General features: G+C 40.4%; 1 protein-coding gene across 4 annotated transcripts in view; it reads right to left on the reverse strand.

The window, feature by feature from the left end:
- Window positions 1-732: 732 nt before the first annotated feature.
- LOC114464400 (forkhead box protein P2-like) overlaps window positions 733-22916 on the reverse strand; it is a 111905-nt gene continuing 89721 nt past the window's right edge. For all 4 annotated transcript variants that reach the window (XM_028448523.1, XM_028448528.1, XM_028448527.1 and 1 more), the window contains 9 exons: window positions 21446-21550; window positions 13725-13812; window positions 12203-12286; window positions 7194-7404; window positions 5904-6007; window positions 5675-5776; window positions 2604-2725; window positions 2386-2455; window positions 733-1029 (listed from right to left, as the gene is read on the reverse strand). In XM_028448523.1, coding sequence (XP_028304324.1) covers window positions 733-1029; window positions 2386-2455; window positions 2604-2725; window positions 5675-5776; window positions 5904-6007; window positions 7194-7404; window positions 12203-12286; window positions 13725-13812; window positions 21446-21550 — 1183 coding nt within the window. The remainder of the gene's footprint in view (window positions 1030-2385; window positions 2456-2603; window positions 2726-5674; window positions 5777-5903; window positions 6008-7193; window positions 7405-12202; window positions 12287-13724; window positions 13813-21445; window positions 21551-22916) is intronic.

The following is a 22916-nucleotide window of genomic DNA, read 5'->3' on the forward strand; positions in this document are numbered from 1 at the left end:
GTAAATAAGAGGAAAGAAACAGTCTTTAATGCAGTGGTTCCCAGCCTATTTTTTTTTTTTTTGATCGTGACCCCATTTTGATATTGAGAATTTCTGGCGATCCCAAAGACATTTTTTTCTAGAATTAGGTTTTGATCATGTTTGAGCTCAGATTTTTTTCTTTTTACTACATTTTAGTTGAACCTCGATTCACAAAGTGATGTTTAAGATTGCATTGTTTTAATTTAAAAATAATAATCATTAAAAAAAAATTCAAAAATCAATTTAATTTTTCTGAAATTTCAGGCGACTCTGCATGGGGTCCCGACCCAAGGTTGTAAAACACTGATTTAGTAGCTTCTGAATAGATTTATTTCTATAGTTTTTATCATTTGCGGTTATATCACACCTGGGGTGGGACCAAGCCTGAGAACTTTGTTTGTTAATTTTCCACTTTATCCCCTGCAGTGCCATTGCGTATCCCTGAGGGTACACGTACCCCCATTTGAGAAATACTGCACTCAAGAAAAGGTCAAGATTTCATATCAAAGGGTTATTTGTATTCAACAAATAAAGTGCCTGACACAAAAATGTGGTCAACAATTTCCTGAAAATCATTTTCTGGAGGTAATATCCCTGGGGTCAATTGACCCCAGGGATGTTTACCTGTGTGAGTAATATTTGAGGATAATAGGTAGGTTTAAATATATTTTCCTTTAGTTGCCTTCCTAAGTGCTGTTATATTTCTAGCTCTTACATGTGTACTGGTGGGGAGTATCCGGGGCTGCTGTGTCCGTTGGTGTCCAGGTGGTCCAGCGACCCGTTGAGCTCGTCGTGCGTCATGTGCATCAGGGTGGGTGGGCTGCCACTCATCGTACCAGGGGGGCTACCTCCCAGCAAGCCGGGCGGGCTCCCGCCTAACAGTCCTGGTGGCAGGCACGGGTCTCCGCCCAGCAGGCCGTGGGTGCCCGCCCCCATCGGCCCCGTGGGCCCGCTACCCATGAACCCAGGTGTCCCCAACAAGGGCAGAGAGGTTTCTGCCAAGGCAGCCTGCAGGAAGGAGACAACAACACCACAGTCTGAGCTATCGTTTACTGACAAATGCACCCCCCAGGTTCCCGTCCCTGTGTCCTTGTGTTATGTGGCTATTAAAAAAAAAAAAGTCCCTGAAAAACTTCAAATAATAAAAAAAACTCCTGACATTTCCGCTGCAGCTGCTGCTGCATTAAAGTTATATAAAGTGATTAAACTTTTAAAGTTTTTGCCATGAGCACCTCACTGGCCCACAACTATGAAGCCAAATCATTTATGACAGCTTAGATAAATATTAATGCACATGCCCTTGCATTTGCACACACTGCTATCAATCTAGTGTGAATGCTCCGGCTGAAAGAGGAAAAAAAGGTCCCAAAAAATAATATGTGAGAGTTGGTTCTTGCTTCAACCACAGGGTGGCCTGAGTCTGAGTCTGAGGGTGCACAGGAAGTGGGAACGGATGAAGAGTGTGACAGGGGAGGGACGTAAAATCACAAAAAAAGATAGAGTGACACTAATAGTGTGGAACCTCCTTCAGTCACATGTTTACAACCAGGTTGAGCTGTTAGCTTTGCACCAGCTAATGCACACTGGGTTAGCTGCTATTTTTAAAGCAGGGTTCTTTCTACTGATATCAAGTGAAGCATTAATTCACATGTGTGAAAATCATGGACGGGGGCCAAATCCGGCCCTTTGGAGAAAGTCAAAATGACAGAGAAAACACAAATCATCATTGCGTAAATGAAACTTAGCAATATTTTCATGTTAAACTGTTACAAAATCCTTCAATTTTCTTCAAATTATTCCATAATATTTCCCTTAATTAAATAGAAATTGGTCCTAAAATCTAGGAAATATAAAGTGAAGCTCCTGCCGGGACTGATATCTGTCACTCTTTGCTTGGATAACGTCAGTTTCTTACATGTTTTGTATTTTATGTATGCGTAGAAGTGCAAACTAGGGCACAATTTCTTTATTTATTTGTTTATTTGTTCATTGGGTCCCCATTAGCTTCCACCGTGGTGGTTGCTAATCTTCCTGGGGTCCATAAAAATGATCTAGTACATAAAAGAACAGAAAAAATAAAGAAAATATACAGAAATATTGCATAAAAAGGTACATCAAGACACATTTTCAATACACCAACAAATACATTAAAAAATATGATATTTACATTAAGATTGGTGAAAATATGATTTTTATATGCGTGAAGTTGACATGTCTTTCAAGTCCTGAGGCAATTTGTTAATAATAATGTTAAAATGACTGGTTTTCCTGCATAAAATCTGTGGCCCACTTGAGATCAAAGAGCTCCGTATTTGGCCCCTGAACTAAAATGAGTTTGACACCCCTGAGTTGATGTTTTCATACCTGTAAGCTTGCATTTAGTGCAGTCCCATAGCCCAGACTGGAGGGCAGGTTCTTGACAAGTGATGGGCTTCTATGGAATGCAAAAACAAAGCAAAATAATACATTTAACTTCTTGTTGACAAAGTGTATTTAATAAAACGTTAAAAAGAATTTAAAAAAAAAAGACTATTATAATGATAGTATAAAATGTGAGCAGAGTCTGCGTGTTGTTGACCTACCCTGTGATCTTCTGTGACCTGCGTTTCTGGTACTCCATCTCATCTACCGTCCACACCGCCCCCTTCACGTTCTCTACGCGCACAAAGCACTTGTGCAGGCTGAGGTTGTGGCGAACGGCGTTCTGTGGAGAGATGTGACAAAACTGGTCAGAGCGAGTCAAACTGAATCACTCGCCTTCATTATCCATCAAGAAAGACGAAAAAAAAAAAAACGAGCCGAGAAATAGATTTTTTTTCTTTTTTGCATTTTAAAGAAATTCTTAACATTCACGCGCCATTGATTTAATTAGTAAAAATTGAGTGAGAGCGAATGCTCTTACAAGTCCTGCACACAGTACATATCAATCAGCGTAAGTAGGCTAAAAAGAGGTAATCAGCATAGCGAATGGCTTATATGGTGGTGACAGAAGTGGTAATGCTGGCCTTGATAATGGTGGTGTCAGGAACTCTTCTAGCTCCAGAAAAGCGTTGCTCTTAATGGACACGTTGCTTTCAACATGACAGCATAGGATGAAAGAGGAACGTCATCAGGAATCAGGGTTTGTTTCGCTCACATTTAAGAAGGATTATCCTAAAAATCTATGTGTCCAAATATTCTCCGTCTTCTGTTGAATGGGTGCTTACGTGACACGGGGGGCTGCACTAAACGATCACAGCAAACTATGAAATTAAAACATTATACATCTTTATGAAAAGACCAAGACGTTTTTCATGAAACGCTTAAATAAGACAAAATTGCAGGAAAAAGCCTGTTAAATGAATACGACTATAATTAAAGCACTCTACAAATAATAAGCTTGGCTTTAATATCTGTGCATCTCATATTTATCATGTCCCTCAGCTCGCTGTGTACAGCTCTGTCTCCACGAAAAAGGGATTCAGAATAAAAAAAAAATAAAAAAAACTCATAAGCAGATCTCGCATCTGACCTGAAAATCCCAGGATTTGATTGATCTTAATGCCCATGGCTCTGAATATGATAATTTTAATATTAATGAGCAAATGAGCAGTTTTATTATGCATGCTATATAGTTAGAACTAATAAGCTTCTGGGTGAGAGAAAAGAGAGAGAAAGGGAAAGTGGGGTGCGGTGGGGAGGACGGGTCTGTCTGATGAGACCAAGATGAGATATTAAACTACCTTTCATTTCTTTTTTTCTTTTTCTTTTTTGTCTTTTTCCTCCTTTTTTAGAAACATAATCTAGACATTTGTTCAAAAAAAAAAAAAAAAAAAAAAAAAAAAAGACAAAGCAGCCCCTGATCAATGTGCCTCAGTTTATCAGTTTCCAAAGGGATCTGAGCAGCTGTGGATGTATTTCCAGTGAACCATTACAGTCAATTTAAAATTGTGCGTATTTGTGCTGATGCTCGATTTGTTTTTGACCTGAACACAAGTCCTGACGTTATCACACAGTCAAACACGCCACACACTGTTTGGAAAAGGTCACCCATTTATTTATGTTTTTTTTGTGTGTGTGTGTGTGTGTGTGTGTGTGTGTGTGTGCCCTCCTGATTTGGTGATCACACGCCCATGTGCTCATTAGCATCCCAAATCCAAATTAATTCACTTTGCTAAATCTAGCACTGTCACATGTCTTGCATACTGATGAGCGGCTGCTCGGGCTTTTCCCTCCAGTCCTTTTTCAGCGCAGCCACAAAGGCTAAAGGCAAAGCTAATGGCTGATGCGCTGGGGGCCGCGAGGGATAAAACACCAGAGACGCACAGCGAGAAAATTCTTTATCAGCAGACAAACACGCTTCTGCTTTTTCAACATGTGCAGACAGAAGGCCTTTAAAAAAAAAAAAAGCCATCTTTGTGCGAGCAGACGGGACAATAAAGTTGTAAGGACTAGTATAAAAAAATCATCCTTTGTGTTTCTTTAACAACCTTGGGGTCGGGACCCCATGTGGGGAAGCCTGGAGTTCAAATAGGGTCGCCTGAATTTTCTAAAAAATGAAAATACATTTGTGAAAAATTGTACTTTTTTTTTTTCTTTAATTAAAACAACACAATCTTAAACAACTGTATTCTTTACTTTCACTTTGTCAAATATAAATCTAGTTCACAATAAATGCAGTAAAAAATAAATAAAATCTAATACAGTAAAACAAACATGATCAAAAACTAATTCTCAAAAAAAATGTCTTTGGGGTCACCAGAAATTCTTGAAATCAAAATGGGGTCACGATCCAAAAAAGGTTGAGAAATGGATCAAAATTCATATCTTGATATGTTTTCTAAAAAATGGTAATATGTCAATATTTTTAAGTCAATAAAATCTTACCAGTAAGACAATTCTGGGTTAAATTTGCTGATGGAAAATGCCACACAGGCACATTCATTTCTTGCTTTTTCTCCTATAAGGGACAGCACGTGTGAGTGAGTTCTGTAGTGTGGCTTGTTTAGGAGTTGGTCATGGTTAGGATGTACTCAGCAATCCATCAAAATGTGCTTTTCATGCTGTCCTCAGAAGTAACGACAGCAGCGGCTCGTAAAACTAGTATTTTTATACAAAACAAGCTATAAAATATCAATATAGGCGATTTTCTATATCTTGAATCTCGATATATTGCCCAGGCCTATTGGGAACCACTGCTTTAACCCATTCTGGAGACACAATTTCTATGTTTGCTTATGTACAGATTACACAGATATGTTTAACAATCCTGTTTCCTCCTAATTAACCAGTGATATGCAGGAGAAGGTGGATTCGGGACCAGGAAGAGGAGGAGGTGCATCTCTTAACAAAAGGTGCTGATGATGGAGTGGCTGCCGTATAATTAGTGCGTCAGAGACCTCTCCTCTCTCTTGCCAAGCCTCCGCTATTAATTGCACCGAATTAGAAAACGATATCTGGAAGAGAATAACTCTTGGAGCTGTCATTTCCAAACAGAGAAGGCCCAAATGAGGGGGAAAAAATAAATAAAGACCAAGAATGGAATCTATTCAGAAGAAAGGTTAACAGGAAGGGGAGAGGAGCGCTAACCGTGTCGAGCTGAATAAATACACATGAAGGGGAGAGGGTTTGCATGGAGGGTTGTGTGTAGTGTAGTCGTGTGCGTGGAGGTTACCTTCCAAGTTGCAGCATTGCGTCTGAAGTAGGCAAACGTGCGCGTGAACCAGCTGTATATTTCATTGAGTGTTAACTGCATGTCGGCAGAGTCCATGATAGCCTGAAATGAGACGAGAAAATAAAAGCTTACTAACAGAGAATGAGAGGGAAGAGGGGAGGGGGGTGGGGGGGAGAAAGGGCAATTAATTCTAATCTAATCAAGAAAAGTTAATTTATTTCCCACTCACCTGTCTTATGAGGGTTGCATAAGTAAATGGTGGTCTGACATCTGCATTCTTATAAAACTCGTAGTTTGGGGCAATCTCTGGAAAAATAAATACTGTGTCACCACCTGAAATAATTGGTAAATTTGATTTCTTTAGAAATTGCATGTACTGAGAATTTCATCAAATTAGGGAGGGGGGGGGGGGGATGTCAAAAAGAGGGGAGGGGGGGAGAGAAAAAAAGGGGGGGGGAGGGGGTGGGGACACACACATCAAATCAGCATTTTCCATGTCTAACAAAATGCATTTTTAATTAATCTCTCTCGTGAGGGATCTTAAACACTAATACATCCATAAAATGAGATCCATGTAGTTAGTCGAGGCTGAGGTTGAATAATTTATGTTTCTTCACTCTAAACACCGAATGTAAACAAAAACATCAAAGGCGGACCGTTTAAAATGCAAACGTAAGACACGAAATGTCTTAATGTGATAAATATTATATTTCTCAGCCATTATTTGAACTTAATTAACAGCCATGTAATATTCATGCACAGTGGGAAGTTCTTGTCTATTTACATCCAGAGTGATTAAACACACACTCGCTGCAGAGACTGTTGGAATGCGTATGTGTGTGTGTCATTGCACATGGATGGAAAAAAGTGTGAATGCACTATCGTGTGTGTGAGGCAGTGTGGTCTAAGTAATATCAGGGTTCTCGCCAGGGCTCTTGAGCGTAGGGGTCCCCTATGGTGTCATTTTGAACCCCTAGGGAGTGGTGCCGCCCACTGCGGTGTGTTTTCGATCAGCGTTTTCTGTTGTTTGCGACACTAATCGTCCATAACAGTCCCAATATTATTACGGGTCCCACATAATACCTCATTTAAATTTGAAAAGCGCGTCTTCGAATTGTTTTTTAGAATAAAATGGTATTTCTTGTCTATACAGTGTCTGGGTATTTATTTGAGGAGGACCTATACTAAGCATGAGTAACTCTCTATCTATACATTCATCATGATCCTTCACCAAGTCAACAAATAACTTAGCTTTGAAGTGAAGCAGTAACAAAGAAAGTAAAAAAAACACTTTAGCTTTACAAAATTTGGTCATCAGAGGGTCATAAATTTCAAAATTTTCTGGAGGATGCGCTTGGACACCCCTACAAAGCTTGTGTACCTCGCGATCATCCTACGTTGTGAAAAATTCCTGAAGAAAACCCTGAATATCAATCACCAATTACTCGCAGTGGAGGTAAATTAGGACAAAAACAGCCTGTGTGTGTCTAAAAGTGTAGTGCTGAGTAGTTGGTCCTACCTGAGGACAAAGACATGGAGTATTTATCCGAGTGGCGTCTGCGCATGGCCCCCATGCTGGGGACGTTAGCTCCTCCCAGCACCGACGGCACCTGGGGCATGGCAGCCATGGGTGTGATGGGTGCCGTCGGCGTGGTGGGTGTCTGAGGTAAGTTTGGGGGTGATGTAGAAGGCAGGTTCTTGGACATGGTAACACTGGACACCAGGTTTAGCTACGTGGGGAAAAACACAGAGATTGGTTAGTGAAGGGGGAAGAGGGGGCGGCGGGGGCATTATTTTTGCGGTATGTCTGACGGAGCAGAGTGTCTCCTCCTCTCCTCTCCAACACAGCTGTGTTTCCACTAACAAGGCTTGTGAAGAGGAGCCAGCCCATCTCCACTAATTACAACCACCAAATTGTATCATAAGATTTCTAATTAGAACATGCTGTTCAAGATTATCTAACCATCAGCCTCCGTGTTATCCGGCTCCAATCTCTCTTTATCTCTCTATTTATCACAAACTCATCGCTGGCCTCCCACTCCCTTCATCCGCCGCTTGAGAAATACCCATATTCTTTAAGAAAACCAGCTTTAAGCTGATGTAATATTTCCAACACGTGTTGTATGACCTTACCCAAACATGTGACCAAAAACACAAATTGCTATGCAATATTAACAGAGCAAAAGTCTATCTGTGCCAAATATGGACCATTTTGATCTCAATTGGGCTGCAGATTTTCAGGTGGGAAACAGAACATTTTTAACATCATTGTGACCTAGTTTTTAATATCAGTCTTTACTTAAAAAATTCCTGATTTTGTTAACAATTTTTGTGTAATTTAGAAGAATTTTTTGGAATTTGTTTGTGAGAAATTGCAAGATTTGTGCAAAAATCAAGAGTTCTCACCACAACTTGCAATAAAAATGACTGCGTTCATGTGATATAAACAAAGGAAAACGGCAAGCCTCTAAAATATTATAGAGTTTCATTAAATTGGTGAATTTGAAATATCTACATCTAGATTATTTGGTCATTTACACAATAATTAATGCTTTGTCATTTTTACTGTCTTCAGTGGGCCGAATTGGATCCTCTAAAGGGCTGGACTTGGCCCACGGGCCTTGAGTTTGATACATGCTCTAAATAAATGATGTGGACAAACTCAACATATTCCTTGCTTACTGTTTGTTCAACCTTCAGTGTGAAAATTAGAACGTATCTGAATGGAGATGGCCTGTCCAGGCGGTTTGTGCTCTCAATCTTCTCCTCCTCGGTCATTAGAGGCGAAAGCTACCTACCACTGGCTTGAATGCCAACTACGCCCACTAATCGTCCAGCTTTTTCACCATCTTCACATTTGCTTCCCAAATCTCATGTGAGAGACACTAACTGACTGAAAAATTCCTAACTGACCTTTTAGTCTCAGTGCCAATTTAACTGGAATGGTAATGACATCGTTGCATATTCAAACCAAATTGCTTTAATTGTGAGTCCACGAGTGGAATGCATCCGTTGCAAAAGTGTTGAATTAAAACCGACTTGAAAGATGGAAGGCAACGAGGGCGCTGAGAGATGGAGGGAGAAGGTAGCGGCAGTCATTTGTGGCATGTGTTGATAAATACAGTAAAATGTCAAGTTTAAAGGAAGGTGGAAGTAGAGGATTTCAGATAATAATTACGTGCCCACTTAGCTGTAATGAGCTGTTCTAGTGTGGGGACGGGATGAGAGCTGTTTGCCTAAACAGACTTCTGCTGAGGGGGGAGAAAGAGGAGGATGGAAAACTACGTCATAACGTGTTTTGTTTTCTCCAAGAGATAGAAATCATTAACTGCTGCACATTGAGTTTTTGTGATGTTTATATTTTTCACATATAGGCTATAAACTATAGTAGACAAGTTCTAAACAAATAATCAATATTTTTTTCGTGAAAAGTTTGTATTGGAGGATGCAAAGAAAAATATTTTTAAGAAAATAAAAATATATATATTTTTTTAATATCTCATTAATTATCGAAAATTAAAAGCTACTTTTAAAAAATTATAGAAAACAATGATACAACCATTCATGCAAAACCTACACTCGGTGTGTCTAGGTTAAATTGGTAGAGAGGAAATGTATACTTCTACTACTTAGGCCAATAACTCAGGAATAAGCGTTGGTCATTGACAACACTCCATTATTGCACCGTGGTCTGGACTTTCTGCTGGATGTCTGACCAGTAGGTTTCCTTCACCTTGATCTCAGACTCAGGGTTTCTTTTTCTTTTCCCCTGAGGGTCCCAGGTCAGGGATTGGTGTGTGGTCTTGGGTGCTGGCTTCCTAAAGGTGTGTCCAATCCCACCCCATTACCTCCGCAGAATCTACTGGGCCACTGGTTCTTCTTCTGTTTGTTGCCGTAGATCTTCATAATAGATCTTCTCCGGCCATCTGATTTTAAAGATTTGCCTCAGACAGGTGTAAATGATGGTCTGATTTTCTGTTCTGTTGTCTTGATAATTCTCCGCATCACAGACATAAAGCAGTACCAACTTCATACTAATTTCTCTTGAGGTCATGAGCCTCGTGTCTTGCCTATCCTAGCTGCGACATCTTGGTCAATGTCCCACTGCTTGTCAGCCACACTTCCCAAGTAGACAAATAAATCTACTCTTCTGATGAGTTCTCCAGCTCCTGTGAATGGAGTACTAACTGTGGTGTTGACCTTTTTCAGTTTTGTCTTCTATTTGTTGATCTTCATTCCTGTTCATGCTGATATTATCTCAAGGTGGGTGGTCTTGTCCTGCATCTGCGTGTGATTGTGGGACAGCAGTGCCAGATCACCAGCAAAGTAGAGGGTATCCAGCTGTGTCCAGAGTGTCCACTGTATCGCATTGTTTCTGCTTGATATTAAGATCATGACCTAGTCAATGACCAGGAGGAATGGGAGGGGGGACAGCAGATCTCCCTGCCACACTCCAGTCTTCACCTAAAAACTGTCTGACAACTGGCCTGCATGGGCAACCCTGTAGCTCATATCCTGATAATTACACTGGATGAGAGAGATGATCCTCTCTGGAATTCCTTAATGCCTGAGTAGTTTCTACGGGATCTTTCTGTCTAGGCTATCAAAGGACTTTTCATAGTCAATGAAGTTCATGTAAAGGTGAGGTCCACTGCGAGGACTGCTGATAATGATCCAGAGACTGATCCGCAAAGGATCTGTTCTGCTGGTCTCGAGCTACACCAGCAGTAGCAAAAGCTCCTGGTAGGGTCACCCTAGTTGAGACCCAAGAGTAGAGGCCAGACTTATGTAGACCAACTTTCCCAGAGGATAACTGGGTTTACGTGGAGCTAACACCTGGACATTAGCCATAAGTTAGTTGAAGCTGGACATCTCATACTTATACATTTTTCATTTTTGGTGGAAATTATCTTCGTATCGTCCTTTGTGAATAAAAAATGACATAAAACGTGTGTGTCTAAGACTTCTGATCTGAGATACCCTAAACAGGAAAAGTATAGGTGCGTTTTTCAACATATTCTCTGTGCCTTTTAAAGCCACAAATGAAAAACACACAACAAGAGACAGAACGTCTTAGTGGGAGTGTTTGCAAATCTCTAGTCATTGGAGTCAACATTTGTCAAACACTGGCTTACTACACAATGAACGGACACATCCAAATACACACTTAATGTTGGAAAAAAGTGGTAAAGGATGAGACAAAAAATGCATTTTGGGATTTTTATTCATTAAGAATGAAGTTCAAATCAGGGAGGAAATGGGGTAAATTTAGAGTGTGTTTTTTACACAGGCAATGGTTGTTTATAGGATTCACCAAAAACAACTTCAGACTTAAAGTAACCTTTTTAAATCAAAAATCAGTTACGATGTTGTACTTCCAATTTCAATAAAATTAAATTCAACGACTGTTTTTCATTTTCTCAGATTTGTTGATACATTTGTCCACATGCAGATGCCTCTCCTCCAAATGCGAGAAAGCCCGAAAACTGAAGACTTAACTGTTCATTTAGGAATTCTGTATAACGTGCCCCACCATCAAATGCAATTAGCTGCTCTTTCATGTGTGCTTTATGTAATGCAATACTTCATTAACATCATTCATTCATATTCAGGCATGGATTATAGCTTACAAATGCTTTATTGGACAAGATGGAACCAAGCTGCTGGAGTTTTGATGATTAAAAAAAATGTTACAGCTGAAAAGAGAGCGAGAGGGAGAAAGAGAGAAAGAGATTGAATTATATAAAAGAGTTTGATTCCTGATGGAATTATGGGATAATTATGCTATCATGTGATAAGAGGTGATGAGCAGAATTATTCGATTGAAAGCAAGCTCTTACTAAGCGGCAGAAACACGCGAATAATATTTTGCTCTGTGATGTTCGAATGTGTGTCAAAATTTGGCCAAACAATGTTTGCAGAAACCGATACGCATGAAATTCTCTTTAAACATCAGATGAAATGAAAGCGATGAAATCACAACTTTCTAATGGAAAAGTAAAATGAGAAAAATAAAAGAAAATGTCACACTTTTCCTTCTTCTATGACCCCTTGTAAGTTTTATTCTCTCTGCAGTCAATTTCAGCTTCACTATTTATGTCAACATTGTCGTATCTGCGGCAGTCGGCTGTAATTTGCAGGTGTTTTGTTGTTAAAATGACACATCTACTTCTCTTTCGTTCCACTTTGGAGTGGCACTGTGGCCACTGAGACAAACGGTCATCAGCAGCCAACAAGTTGTTTTGGCCGTTAGATCTATCACAATGAAATAACCCTGTATTTTAGCTGAGGACTCCACCGCCTGGCCATCTAATACACTCCCAAACTCCAATGTCCTCTAGCAGGCGGCCAATAACTGTCGAGAAGCAGATGTAACTCAGTATTTCAAAATCCCATTCCCTGATCGCTCATCTTCAGTGGCACACCCACGTCGTTTAAACTGTTCATTTTGTGTGTGTGTGTGTGTGTGGCTGCCTGATTCATGGCCTGAGCCTGTTTATGGCAGCGCCGAGACCAATATGCACTTACTGGTTTGGGAGATGACTTGGGTTCTGAGGGCCTCATGTGTAAGTGGGCCATCATCGCCTGGAGACGCTCACGTTCTTTAGAAAGCTGTTGAGAAAGAAGGAGGAGAGGAGAGTGCATTAGAGTAGATTAGAGAAGACGGAGGAAGAAAGAGAGAGGTGAAGTCAGAAGGAAGAAAGGAGGGAAAGGAGGCCGCTAGCATGAATATGTGAATCTAGGGAGACAGGGGTGCAGACAGGTCAGGCTAAACAAATAGCATTTCATCTTTTTGTCAATAGCAGAATTTAGGTCAGCAAGGCTCTGACAGTAACAAGCTAGTTAGGCCATAAATTAGGTGCTTCTAAGTGTCTGCTCAAAGTCCTGTGGACACTGTTAAGGGGATGGAGCCGACCAGCAGCTGCCGAGAGGTGAAGAGGTCTTCCAAACAGAGTTCCAGGCATATCCCCGCCTCTCTGGTCCCGTTAGTTGGCCCCAGCCTACACCTATCATCAATCTAATTCACAAGGAGTGACAGGGACTGGTCCGCATGAAAGGCTGATCTCCCCACAACCCAATGCCCCTGAATATATACACACAAGGATCAAACACACAGGGGGGAACAGACAAGCTCGAGGGTGCACATGGACATGAGCTGGACCTCATTACTAGTGAAGGCTTCTGGGAGGAAGAAAAAGAAGATGGGAAGAGAGGAAAGCAGGAGGAAATCACTGCTGTAACCACTGTATAGTAATTGTTGCGTTTGCAATAGAAAAAAAAACACACAAGTAAATGATAAAGAAAACAGCAAAACCCCTATTTCAATCCTCACACATCAGTCTGACTTTTTATCAGACCACAAAATGACTGTGTGGGAGGAAACGCGTTGTCACGGACAAAGTTACTATTGTGTGCCTTTTATATGGAGTATTCACCAATTACTCATCAATCGCTCACACTTTTAGGACAAATTAAGACCATTTTAGTGGAATCATTGAAGCAGAAAGAAGCCAATGTTTCTGACAGTTTGGAGAATGTTTTTGGAGGGAGGAGCAGCAGTGCTGAGTAATAACGTCGCTCAATCAGCGCTCTCATTATCTAGCCAGCATGACTTCTTAATAAGGTCACGCTCCACCTACTGAAAATAGTTCCCTCCTTTTGAGCTTTCTTCAGGTGCAAAGTGCAGTTAATTAACACAGCCGAGTGGGAGAGATGCGCTCGCTATTAATTGGAAAGAAAAAGGAAAGGGGGGGGGAGAAAGAAGTGGAAATAAAGCACATGCTTAATTCAATTAAAACAGCCATAATGGCTTTGGTTGTAAAGCCTGAGGATTTCTTTGTTTAGTGGCTTTGTTGAATTCAGCAGGTCCTGCTTGTACAGGAGACCACAATGTGGCTTTTCTCTCCAAACTTTCAGAACATGAAGTCTGAAAGGTGGAGGATTTACGATACAGTAAGACATGGGAACAAAAAAGAGAACGAAGAAGAATTCCAACTTCTCATTGACTATAGTTTATTTTTGTTCTTTTACTGTCAGATCTAGAACTTACTTGTATTTCCAGCTGCTGGACAACTTGCATCTGGACTCGACACTGGGCTGTGCTCCGGTCATCCAGGGCATGCTCATTGTTTAGATGCCTGTTGGTGTTTAAAAAGGAAAAGACAGGCGGTCACAACATTGAATAATCTGCAAAAAACCCGCAAATTACAGTATCAACTTCACTGCTGCTTAGTTTCAATGCTAATATTTCTACAGGGACAATTATCTATAGGATCCTGATAGAAAGCATTGTTCTGCCGTGAAACGAAGTAATTAAAAGTAACATGACAATGTTTAACATGACAATGGGCTGTGCCAGTTTAGATGGCCAAGTCCAGTGCCACTGCCAGCGACGCTTTACACGGAGAATAAAAGATGCTGGCCCAGCAGAACGGCTTTGTCTGCTCCGTTTACAGAAAACAATACACACGATTTAACACCACCAACATTTGACACACAAAAGCAGCGCTTCACTTGCAAGAGCATTATCCGCCGCAGACATATTAATTGCATTTGGGGTGTTCGCCTCATTTGAAGGGAAGAAGGCAACCAGAGAGCAAAAAAAAAAAAAAAAAAAAAAACAGTCAATGAGGGATTTTTGTCTTGATTAGATTTCTTCTGTGGGACACAATAGCTCCACCATTAGGATAAGCTTTTATTCCAGCTGAAGCACCACCCAAACACACATTTTATCAACACACTAAAAAAAAGAGGCAAAAATATGTTTTTTCTTTAAGTGTTGTGATGCTGTAAATGAGCCTCTATCTCGATGATGATTGGTGAACCACTTACAAAGAAAGCTTTGAGGAGAAACGGTTATGAAATGCCAGAACCTGCCACTTTATCTCCAGTAATTATAGGTTAGCTTGCAGCGCCTTCAACGATCATTTACAACACAGCTCCTGTGCATTAGACTAGGGTGCACTAAATATCTCTCACCCTCTGCATTTACCTTCATCTCTAAACAACAAACTCACACAAACACTGATTGTGGACAAATGCGCACACTGAATGTGTGCACAACCACACAACATAGGACTGTTATTTTTTTACTTCCCAGCATTTGTATTTACAATAATTCTGCATCTACTTATACTTTAAACCAGTGGTTCTCAAACTTTTTTGGCTCAGGTATCCCCTTATGTCCGACTACAACATTTTGCTCAGGATTCTGTGAAAAAATTGAATGAATGAGTGATGACACACATTTTATTTTGTAAATAAGTGGAATGAAACAGTATTTAGTGCCTCCTGAATAGATTTATTTGTATAGATTTAATCATTTCCTTCATATCCCGCCTGATGTGGGACCAAACTGACCCTTGTATTCTGTTGTTCCAATCAAGAGCATTTCTATAACCATTTGTTTATTTATTTGGTGTCATTTTGTGTATTTTGTTGTTGTTCGTCTGTTCTTTTTTATTATTCAGTAAATTTGTGTGTTGTTGGTATTATTTAACTTATTCTCTTAATCAGTTTGCGTGTTTATGGTGTCGTTTGGTTGTTTCTTATGTGGTTTTGTATGTTTCTCTGTTATTTTTGTGTATTTTGTAGCAATCTTGTGTATTTTTCCTCTCAATTAAAGTGTCTTTCTTGTTGTTTTTGTGTGTTGTTGGTATTATTTAAACTATTCTCTCTCAGTGTGTGTGTTTCTGGTGTCGATTGGTTGTTTCTTATGTGGTTTTGTATGTTTATCAGTTATTTTTGTGTATTTTGTAGCAATCTTGTGTATTTTTCTCTTATTTAGTGTGCCTTTGTTGTCGTTTTGTGTGTTGCTGGTAATAAGTATTTTTCTCTCTTCGTGCATGTGTTTTTGGTGTCGTTTTCTGAGTTGCTGGTAATATTTAGTATGATTATCAATTTCAACTAAAAAAAAACATAAAACCTAATTTTTAATGCTTTCATTTGTAAATTTTCTTCGCTCTCTCTCTCTCAAGTACCCCCTATAGTGCCATCGCGTACCCCCATGTGAGAAACACTGCTTTAAGAAATATTTTTGCTGGAATGCTCCCATTTCTTCTGTATAAATACAGAGTGAGGTGGTAATATTAGAGGGAGGGTGAGGAGAGGTATGAATGAATGAGGGACGGGAGAGAGAGAGAAAGAAAGAGAGAAGGGAGGGACGAGCTGGTGGATTTCTCCAACCAGCCCTGTGCCTAATTGCTGTTTCAGAATGCGCATGCAAAAAAGGGGGGCATTTCATTAATCATTTAATCACGTCCCTCACAGGATGAGGGAACTAATGTTGCAAATACCCTTTTCATTTCACTGCCCATAATGCTATCTTATGCACTTGATGTATGGCGTGTGTCATGAATTACAGCTGCTTCAGAAGCTCGGAGCGCCGCCGCTCGTCGTCCCTGAAGATACCTCAATGTAAAAGCCATAAAAAGAATGTGTGAGTGGGTGGGTGGGTGGGTGGGGGGGACCTTTAGTACGACTACCACCTATTGATGAGCAGCTTGTATCTCTTATTGTTTATCAGCGTTGGAGTGTTTGTGTGTGTCTCTGTATGTGTCTCTGTGTGTGTCTCTGTATGTGTCTCTGAGTGTGTGTGTCTCTCTCTGTGTGTAAGTGTGTGTGTGTGTGTCTCTCTCTCTCTGTGTGTGTGTGTGTGTGTCTCTCTCTCTGTGTGTGTGTGTGTGTGCGTGTGTGTGTGTGTGTGTGTATGTGTGTGTGTGTGTGAGTGAGTGGGGGAAGGCCTTGTGATGGCCTTCCAGTTACATCAGTCCTTCCAGCGATTCCCGCTCATCAAGGTGATTACATGAACTTTACTACATACATTTATGAAATATTCAAATGGGCTGCATGTCCTTCTGAGCATTAATGACACACAAAGACAGCAAAGGGAGGAGGGGGAAACACACACACACACACACACACACGCACACACACAGATGAGCAGATGGAAAAAAGAAAAATGAACAAAGACCTCATGTCCTAAAATATGGCACCCATTCTACTTCAGAGTCTTCAAGCATAAAACAAACCATTTTACAATTATTCATGTACGCCATTGTCTTGAGTTTATTTTTCTTTCACACATGATAACTGAGATGTTTGAACTCCATTGACTTTTATTCAGCCAAATTACCAGAAAATCCAAATACGTTGAGTAAATCAGCCGCAGATAAGACTGATTGTATATGTTTTGTCCAGGTTTTAAGAAATTGAGCCCGGCAGTGGAAGATGCATATCTTAAAAACCCGTCTGCTTGGCAGCTGTTTATGTTGTTCAAGACTGATTCGAGAGGAGCATTGATTTCTGCCTTGGAGAAAAAGCGTGTGATGAGGGCCTTCAGAGAGCAGGAAAGAATGAACAAAGACAGAGATTGAGAGATATGGCAAAGATAAAGCAATCAAAGCAAATAAAGCTGACAAAAAGACTAATAAACAGAGGGCAAGAGAGGGTTGAGACACAGCTGTTGTTTTTCTAACTCAGAGATAAAGATTTGGCTTTTTTTTATTTTTCTTCTTCTTATTGGATCCTGCAGTTTCTTTTTTTCTTGCAAAGTAAAGGGAACAAAACATCTCCAAGCTTTTGTCCAGAACTGCACACATGAATATGCAGAGACCATCAACGTGCACTAAGGGCCTAATAATCATGCAGAGAAAGAGTGTGCGTTAAAAATGCATCAGACATTTGGAAAAATAGAATTTAGCTGCATGTCCTCTGCTATGTTTTTTAATTCAGAATTAACTATTCGGAATTATATCACTCAGAAATAAAGTATTCTGCTTCATGCTTACATGTAAATAGTAATTCTGAATTGAGGTTTACATGGAAAACGTGTATTTGCCTTTATTCAATTCCGTTTTAGGTCTGATGGTTGGAAGGGTTCTGATTGGACGGGGCGAACGCGACGTATTCACGTCAACCTTTTCTTTTCATCTACAACAGCAAACCACATAATAAGTACTATTTTCACTTTTATTTTGATTAAAGTTTTGATGCAGCAGCTTGACAATAACATACTGTTTCACTTAAGTTTGCTGAGGAGAATACGGATGGAAATTGGCATTTAGCTAAATGTATTATTAAATAAATAGTCCAACGCTTGCTTCGGGCGGCTATCTTGGATTATGTCGTCACCATTGCATCATCGTGACAGGACGAGCAAGCGCATGCGGAATAAACCAGCCATTTACTTCCTGCGGCAGCTGAAGAAGTTCAGTCTGCCCACAAAGATGATGGTGAACTTCTACAGCTCCATCATCCAGTCCATCCTCTGCTCCTCCATCACCATCTGGTACGCTGCAGCTACGGCCAAGGACAAGGCCAGACTGCAGCGTATCATCCACTCTGCAGAGAAGGTCATCGGCTGCAATCTGCCCTCCCTCCAGGACCTGTACGCCTCCAGGATTTTGAGGCGTGCAGGAAAGATTGTGGCTGACCCCTCCCACCCCGGTCATAAACTGTATCAATCTGTCCCTTCTGGAAGGAGATTTCGGTCCATCAGGACCAGAACCTCCAGACACAAAAACAGCTTCTTTCCCTCTGCCACCATCCACATGAACACACCCCAAGTCACCCACTGAACCCCCCCCCCACCCGATCACCACCTCCATGATGACATTATCTGCTGCACTGTGTATATGTTTATATTTATCCTATTTATTCTTTATTCTCTATCTATCCTTTATTTATCCCTCATCCTTTATATTTATCATTATTATTATTATTATTGTTGCTAGGTTGTTCTTTGTTTTTTATTTTTGTTGTTGTTTGTTTTGTGCACCAACTACCAAGACAAATTCCTTGTACTGTCCTTAAAACTGTACATGGCCATTAAAAACATTTCTGATTCTGATTTACTTCAGATTTAAGTTGAATTCAGAATGGCCAATTTCATTTGGAAATAGGTGTTTACAAGGTGACTTAACTTTTATTCTGAATGAAAGGGGAATTAAAGCTCTCATGTAAACGTGGCCAATGTGTGTATGTGTTCATCACAGAAAGACAAATACTCCTCCTTGTGGCTTTAATTAGCCTTGAGTTACAGCCACCAACATTGAGGTTAGCTGCCGATTTAGCATGGATCCTGCTTTCTGCCACAGCTGTAAAGAGACGGACTACATGTGGAGAGCAGAAAGCTGTGTTTGTGTGCAGGTTAATCAGGCTCACTTAAAGGTCATAAGCTTGAAGTCTTTGATGTTTTGGAGGAAAATAAAAACTAAGTGGATGTGTTGATGCCTAAAAGACGTCATCTGATCAGTGCCGGCAATGATGTGGGGAAAAAAAACTGCAGTGATCAAAGAGGAAGTTTTGACATCACAGTTAAACAAATATATTTTTAGGACTTAATTGCATCGCTTTTGTTTATTCAAAAAAGAAAAAAAAAGACTAAAAAAGATTCAGCATTGATGCTTATCCTTTTTTTCCCCCCCAACAACACAAACACCTACACAGAAACTGCAGAACCCACCCCTGAAGTAACATCCCCCCTCCTGACATTTTTTTTTCATTATAAACATCACAGAGCTAATTCAGGGTGCCAGCCACCTTGCGGCTACCTTTCCCAGGTTAGAACACTTAAAAGCACGCTGAGAAGCTATTAAATGCTGATCCTGACAAGTTTCCTCATGCAACAAAACAATAGATGAGTAAAAGTGTCACCGCTGCTGAGCGGAGTTAGGAGACACCAGCTTGACTCGAGCCCCCCCTCGTTCTGTAACCCACAGCCCAAGTACCAACATCTAACCTGTCATCTAAAATCTGACACCCACTTTGTGTAACCCCTTTTAAACTCTGCCTGTGTGTGTGTGCACGGGGGCGTCGGTGTCTATGCAGTCGACTGGCATCTCTGGAAAACAACAAAGCACTCCCTGTGACACCTACAATCACCGCTCCAAGGCACGCCACCAAGCAGCCATCTTTGTTTTGATGACGAGCCCGCCTCCTTTGTTGGGCGTCTGTTTTCATGTTCTGACTGGGTTCGTAAGCAAGGAGTGGAACGCAAGTCTGTTTTGTAGCAGCTAATCTTCTGCCAAACCTTACACTTCATTTTTCTCTCTTACGGTCCTCCTCACATCTTTTTGCTCATGATTTCAAACACACGAGCACACCCACCCACCCACACACAAACAGGTTTCTACAATACATCTGTGCTCTGAACCAAAGCCATTGGACACAGTATCCTCACTGCACACACAGGGCTTTGTGAGACTGTATGAAAAGGACATACAGAGCAGAGAGAAATGGACTGATGTCTTCTTTAAGTAAGTGTACTGAGGTGATAAGACGAGCTTGATAATCTGACACAGGCTTGCTTTATCATGCGCGGATCTGTTCCCAAGCTGCAAGGCAAACTGTTCAACCTGGACTAGCACGGATGTAGACCGGCCTGGGTGATGGAATGTGCTCAGCAAACCAGCTTTTCATAAGCATAACTTAAAAATAAACTATGTGAAACCTTTTTTTTAAATGACTAAGTCAACATTGTCCATTATACTTCCTCCTTCAGATGTTTTTTTTTTTCACCTTGTCTGCACATGCTGTCAACGGTCAACACTACATGTACTGCAATCTTTTCACGACAGTTATGCATGTTATATTATTGAAATGAAATAAAAACATTTATTTTATTGCGTAATTGTGACCATCACCAGCCCTCCCAAATAAAGGGTGAAAAAAACTTTATTAAGGGGAGAATATAAAGATAGAGCGCAATGATACACCTTAGTGAGGGGAAAGAAACCGGGGAGAGGGAGTCAGGGTAGGACAATGGAAGGGGTGGGGAAGAGTCGACTATTTTAAGTTGTGAGTGTGAAAACGCAGCCTAACGTGTTACCTTGTTTGTCTCTGAAAGAGCAATAAACAGTGTAATTAATGGAGCCAGTAACAAAGTAACAAAGCCTTTAGACATCTGCCTCAAATCCTACACAACCTCCACATGAAGAGATTTTTTTTTTTTTTACTATATTATTACAACTTATTACAAATGCCACAGTAGAGAAATGTAAGGTGAAAAAGACTGGATGAAACCCCTCATTTCCAGAATTTACTGTATGTGAAAAAATAAGGACATTCACAGCTTATGAAAACCAAAAGCCAGGTTATTATTTCAAAGTTAATTACAAATCTAATTAGAATATTCAAATGAAGGTGTGCGTGGTGTGTGAGAGACACAGACACAGGGAGAGAGAGAGAGAGAGAGAGAGAGAGAGAGAGAGAGAGAGAGAGAGAGAGAGAGAGAGAGAGAGAGAGAGAGAGAGAGAGAGAGAGACAGAGAGAGAGAGAGTTTTCCAGTAAGTGGCAATGTGATAACCTGTAATCGGCAGTGCTGCAAACACCTTCTTCCTTTGATGTCCCCTCACTAACATCCAGGCAACAAAGCCGGCCAATTACAAATGAGCTAATTAACTAAATTGTTGATGGAGCATGAAGAGTTCATTCGCTCTGCCGCCTGCACCATGACAACAGTGAATTGGGGTCTTTGTTGTGGAGGTGAGTGTGCGGCCGTGCGAGTTTGCCATTAGCTTTCAATGCTCTCTCACAAACCTATCAGGGTCTTCCATGGTAGAGTGGAATATTTATATGAATCAGTGTGGGTTTGACTTCTGTATTGCTGGAGCAGAACATAGTCAACTAGCCTGTCGGGAAGGTCAAAATGTGCAATCTGAAAGGCAACAATGTTGCCATTGTTCAGCCCCTATAACCACGGAGAAAGTGGTGAGCTCTTGTTTATTTGACTGTTACAGGAATGGTGAGCAAACATCATCTGTTTCTTACTTTAAAAACTGTCCAAAGTCGTCACAGATGCTCTCACAGCCGGGCCACTTGCACACGCCGTGACCGTACAAAGGGTGGGTACCGCCAGTTTCTTCATGTAGTGAACTAGAAACAGATCAGAAAGAAAGTGTTTTAGGAAGAGGAGTGCAGGCGAAGATTGATTTCAACAAATATAATCTGAATAAGGTCAGAATAAAAAGATCAGACAAAACAAGAAAGGACTGGTGCAGGCTTTAGAGTAAACATTAAAAAAAAATATTCTGATAGACAAATCATTTCCATCTAGAGATTAATACTTTGTGTAACCATTTCCATCCCTTTTCCCACCTAATGTCATATACTGTATGTTGACCCATTATTGTCACTTTTAATCTCTTTTCAGCATATTTGATGCTATTTTTTGCCAGTTTAACCACATTCACAATTTCGCATGCCCATTATTTGCCAGTCTAAACTAAATGTGCCAATATCGACAATTTGAACCCTTTTTTTTTTTTACCACTTTTTTTGTTTGTTTTTGGCCTCTTTAATTTGCAACTTTTAACCAATTTCTGTGGTTTTTAAAATCCCATTCCACCACATTTTCCACAATATTTTGGTCACTTTTAACCCATTTTATTGATATTATTCAGATAAATAAATAAATGTGGTTATCATAGATTCATAGAACAATGGATGATAAATTTGCTGACTTTATGGATGGGTCCCACAAATCTCTCCCCTTTACAGATGGTCCTCTCTCCACATGACTCTTTTTGAAAGTTGATGTCTGTGTTCAACTACTTTCAGGTACAGTGGGGGACCCCGGCCTCTGGCACCTTTATTTTGGGGCTGAGAAGGTTCAGAACCACTGGTTTAGGGGAAGGTCTGGGTTAGAATGCACTCAGAAATCCATCTAACTGGGCTTTTAATGCTAATCTGAGAAGTAGTGAAAGCAGCAACTCATAAACAAGTATTTCAAAACAAAATAATCGATATATAAAAAATATATATATATATATGTATATATATATAATATATACACACAGTATATATGTTGATATAGGCGATATTGTAATTTTATATATCGCCAAAATCGAAAACTCGATATATCTTGAATATTGATATACATATTTTCAAAATGGCACCCAAATAAGTTAGGACCCTGTAGAGACAGCACATCCTATTACAGATGACAGTTTAACCTTTAGGCCTGGCACTGGTGTGTGAGAATGGGGACGAGAGTGTGTGTGTGTGTGTGTGTGTGTGTGGTCTGTTGGTGCATGTGTGTGTGTGTTAGTGCTTGCAGTGCTGCTCACACAGTGTTTTACAGAGCGGGGCTTTCCCATATTGATCCACGGTATGTTGGTAAGCAGTGCTCCTGACAATATGCTTGTTCGATCATTACGAGACACCGCCGCACACCCCTCGGGACAAGGGGTGAGATAAAAAGAGAATTCTTCCTCTGCGTTTTCATTCATTTCCACTTCTC

The sequence above is a fragment of the Gouania willdenowi genome, chromosome 6 (genome assembly GCF_900634775.1).
Source record: "Gouania willdenowi chromosome 6, fGouWil2.1, whole genome shotgun sequence".
NCBI classification, from domain to species: domain Eukaryota; kingdom Metazoa; phylum Chordata; class Actinopteri; order Blenniiformes; family Gobiesocidae; genus Gouania; species Gouania willdenowi.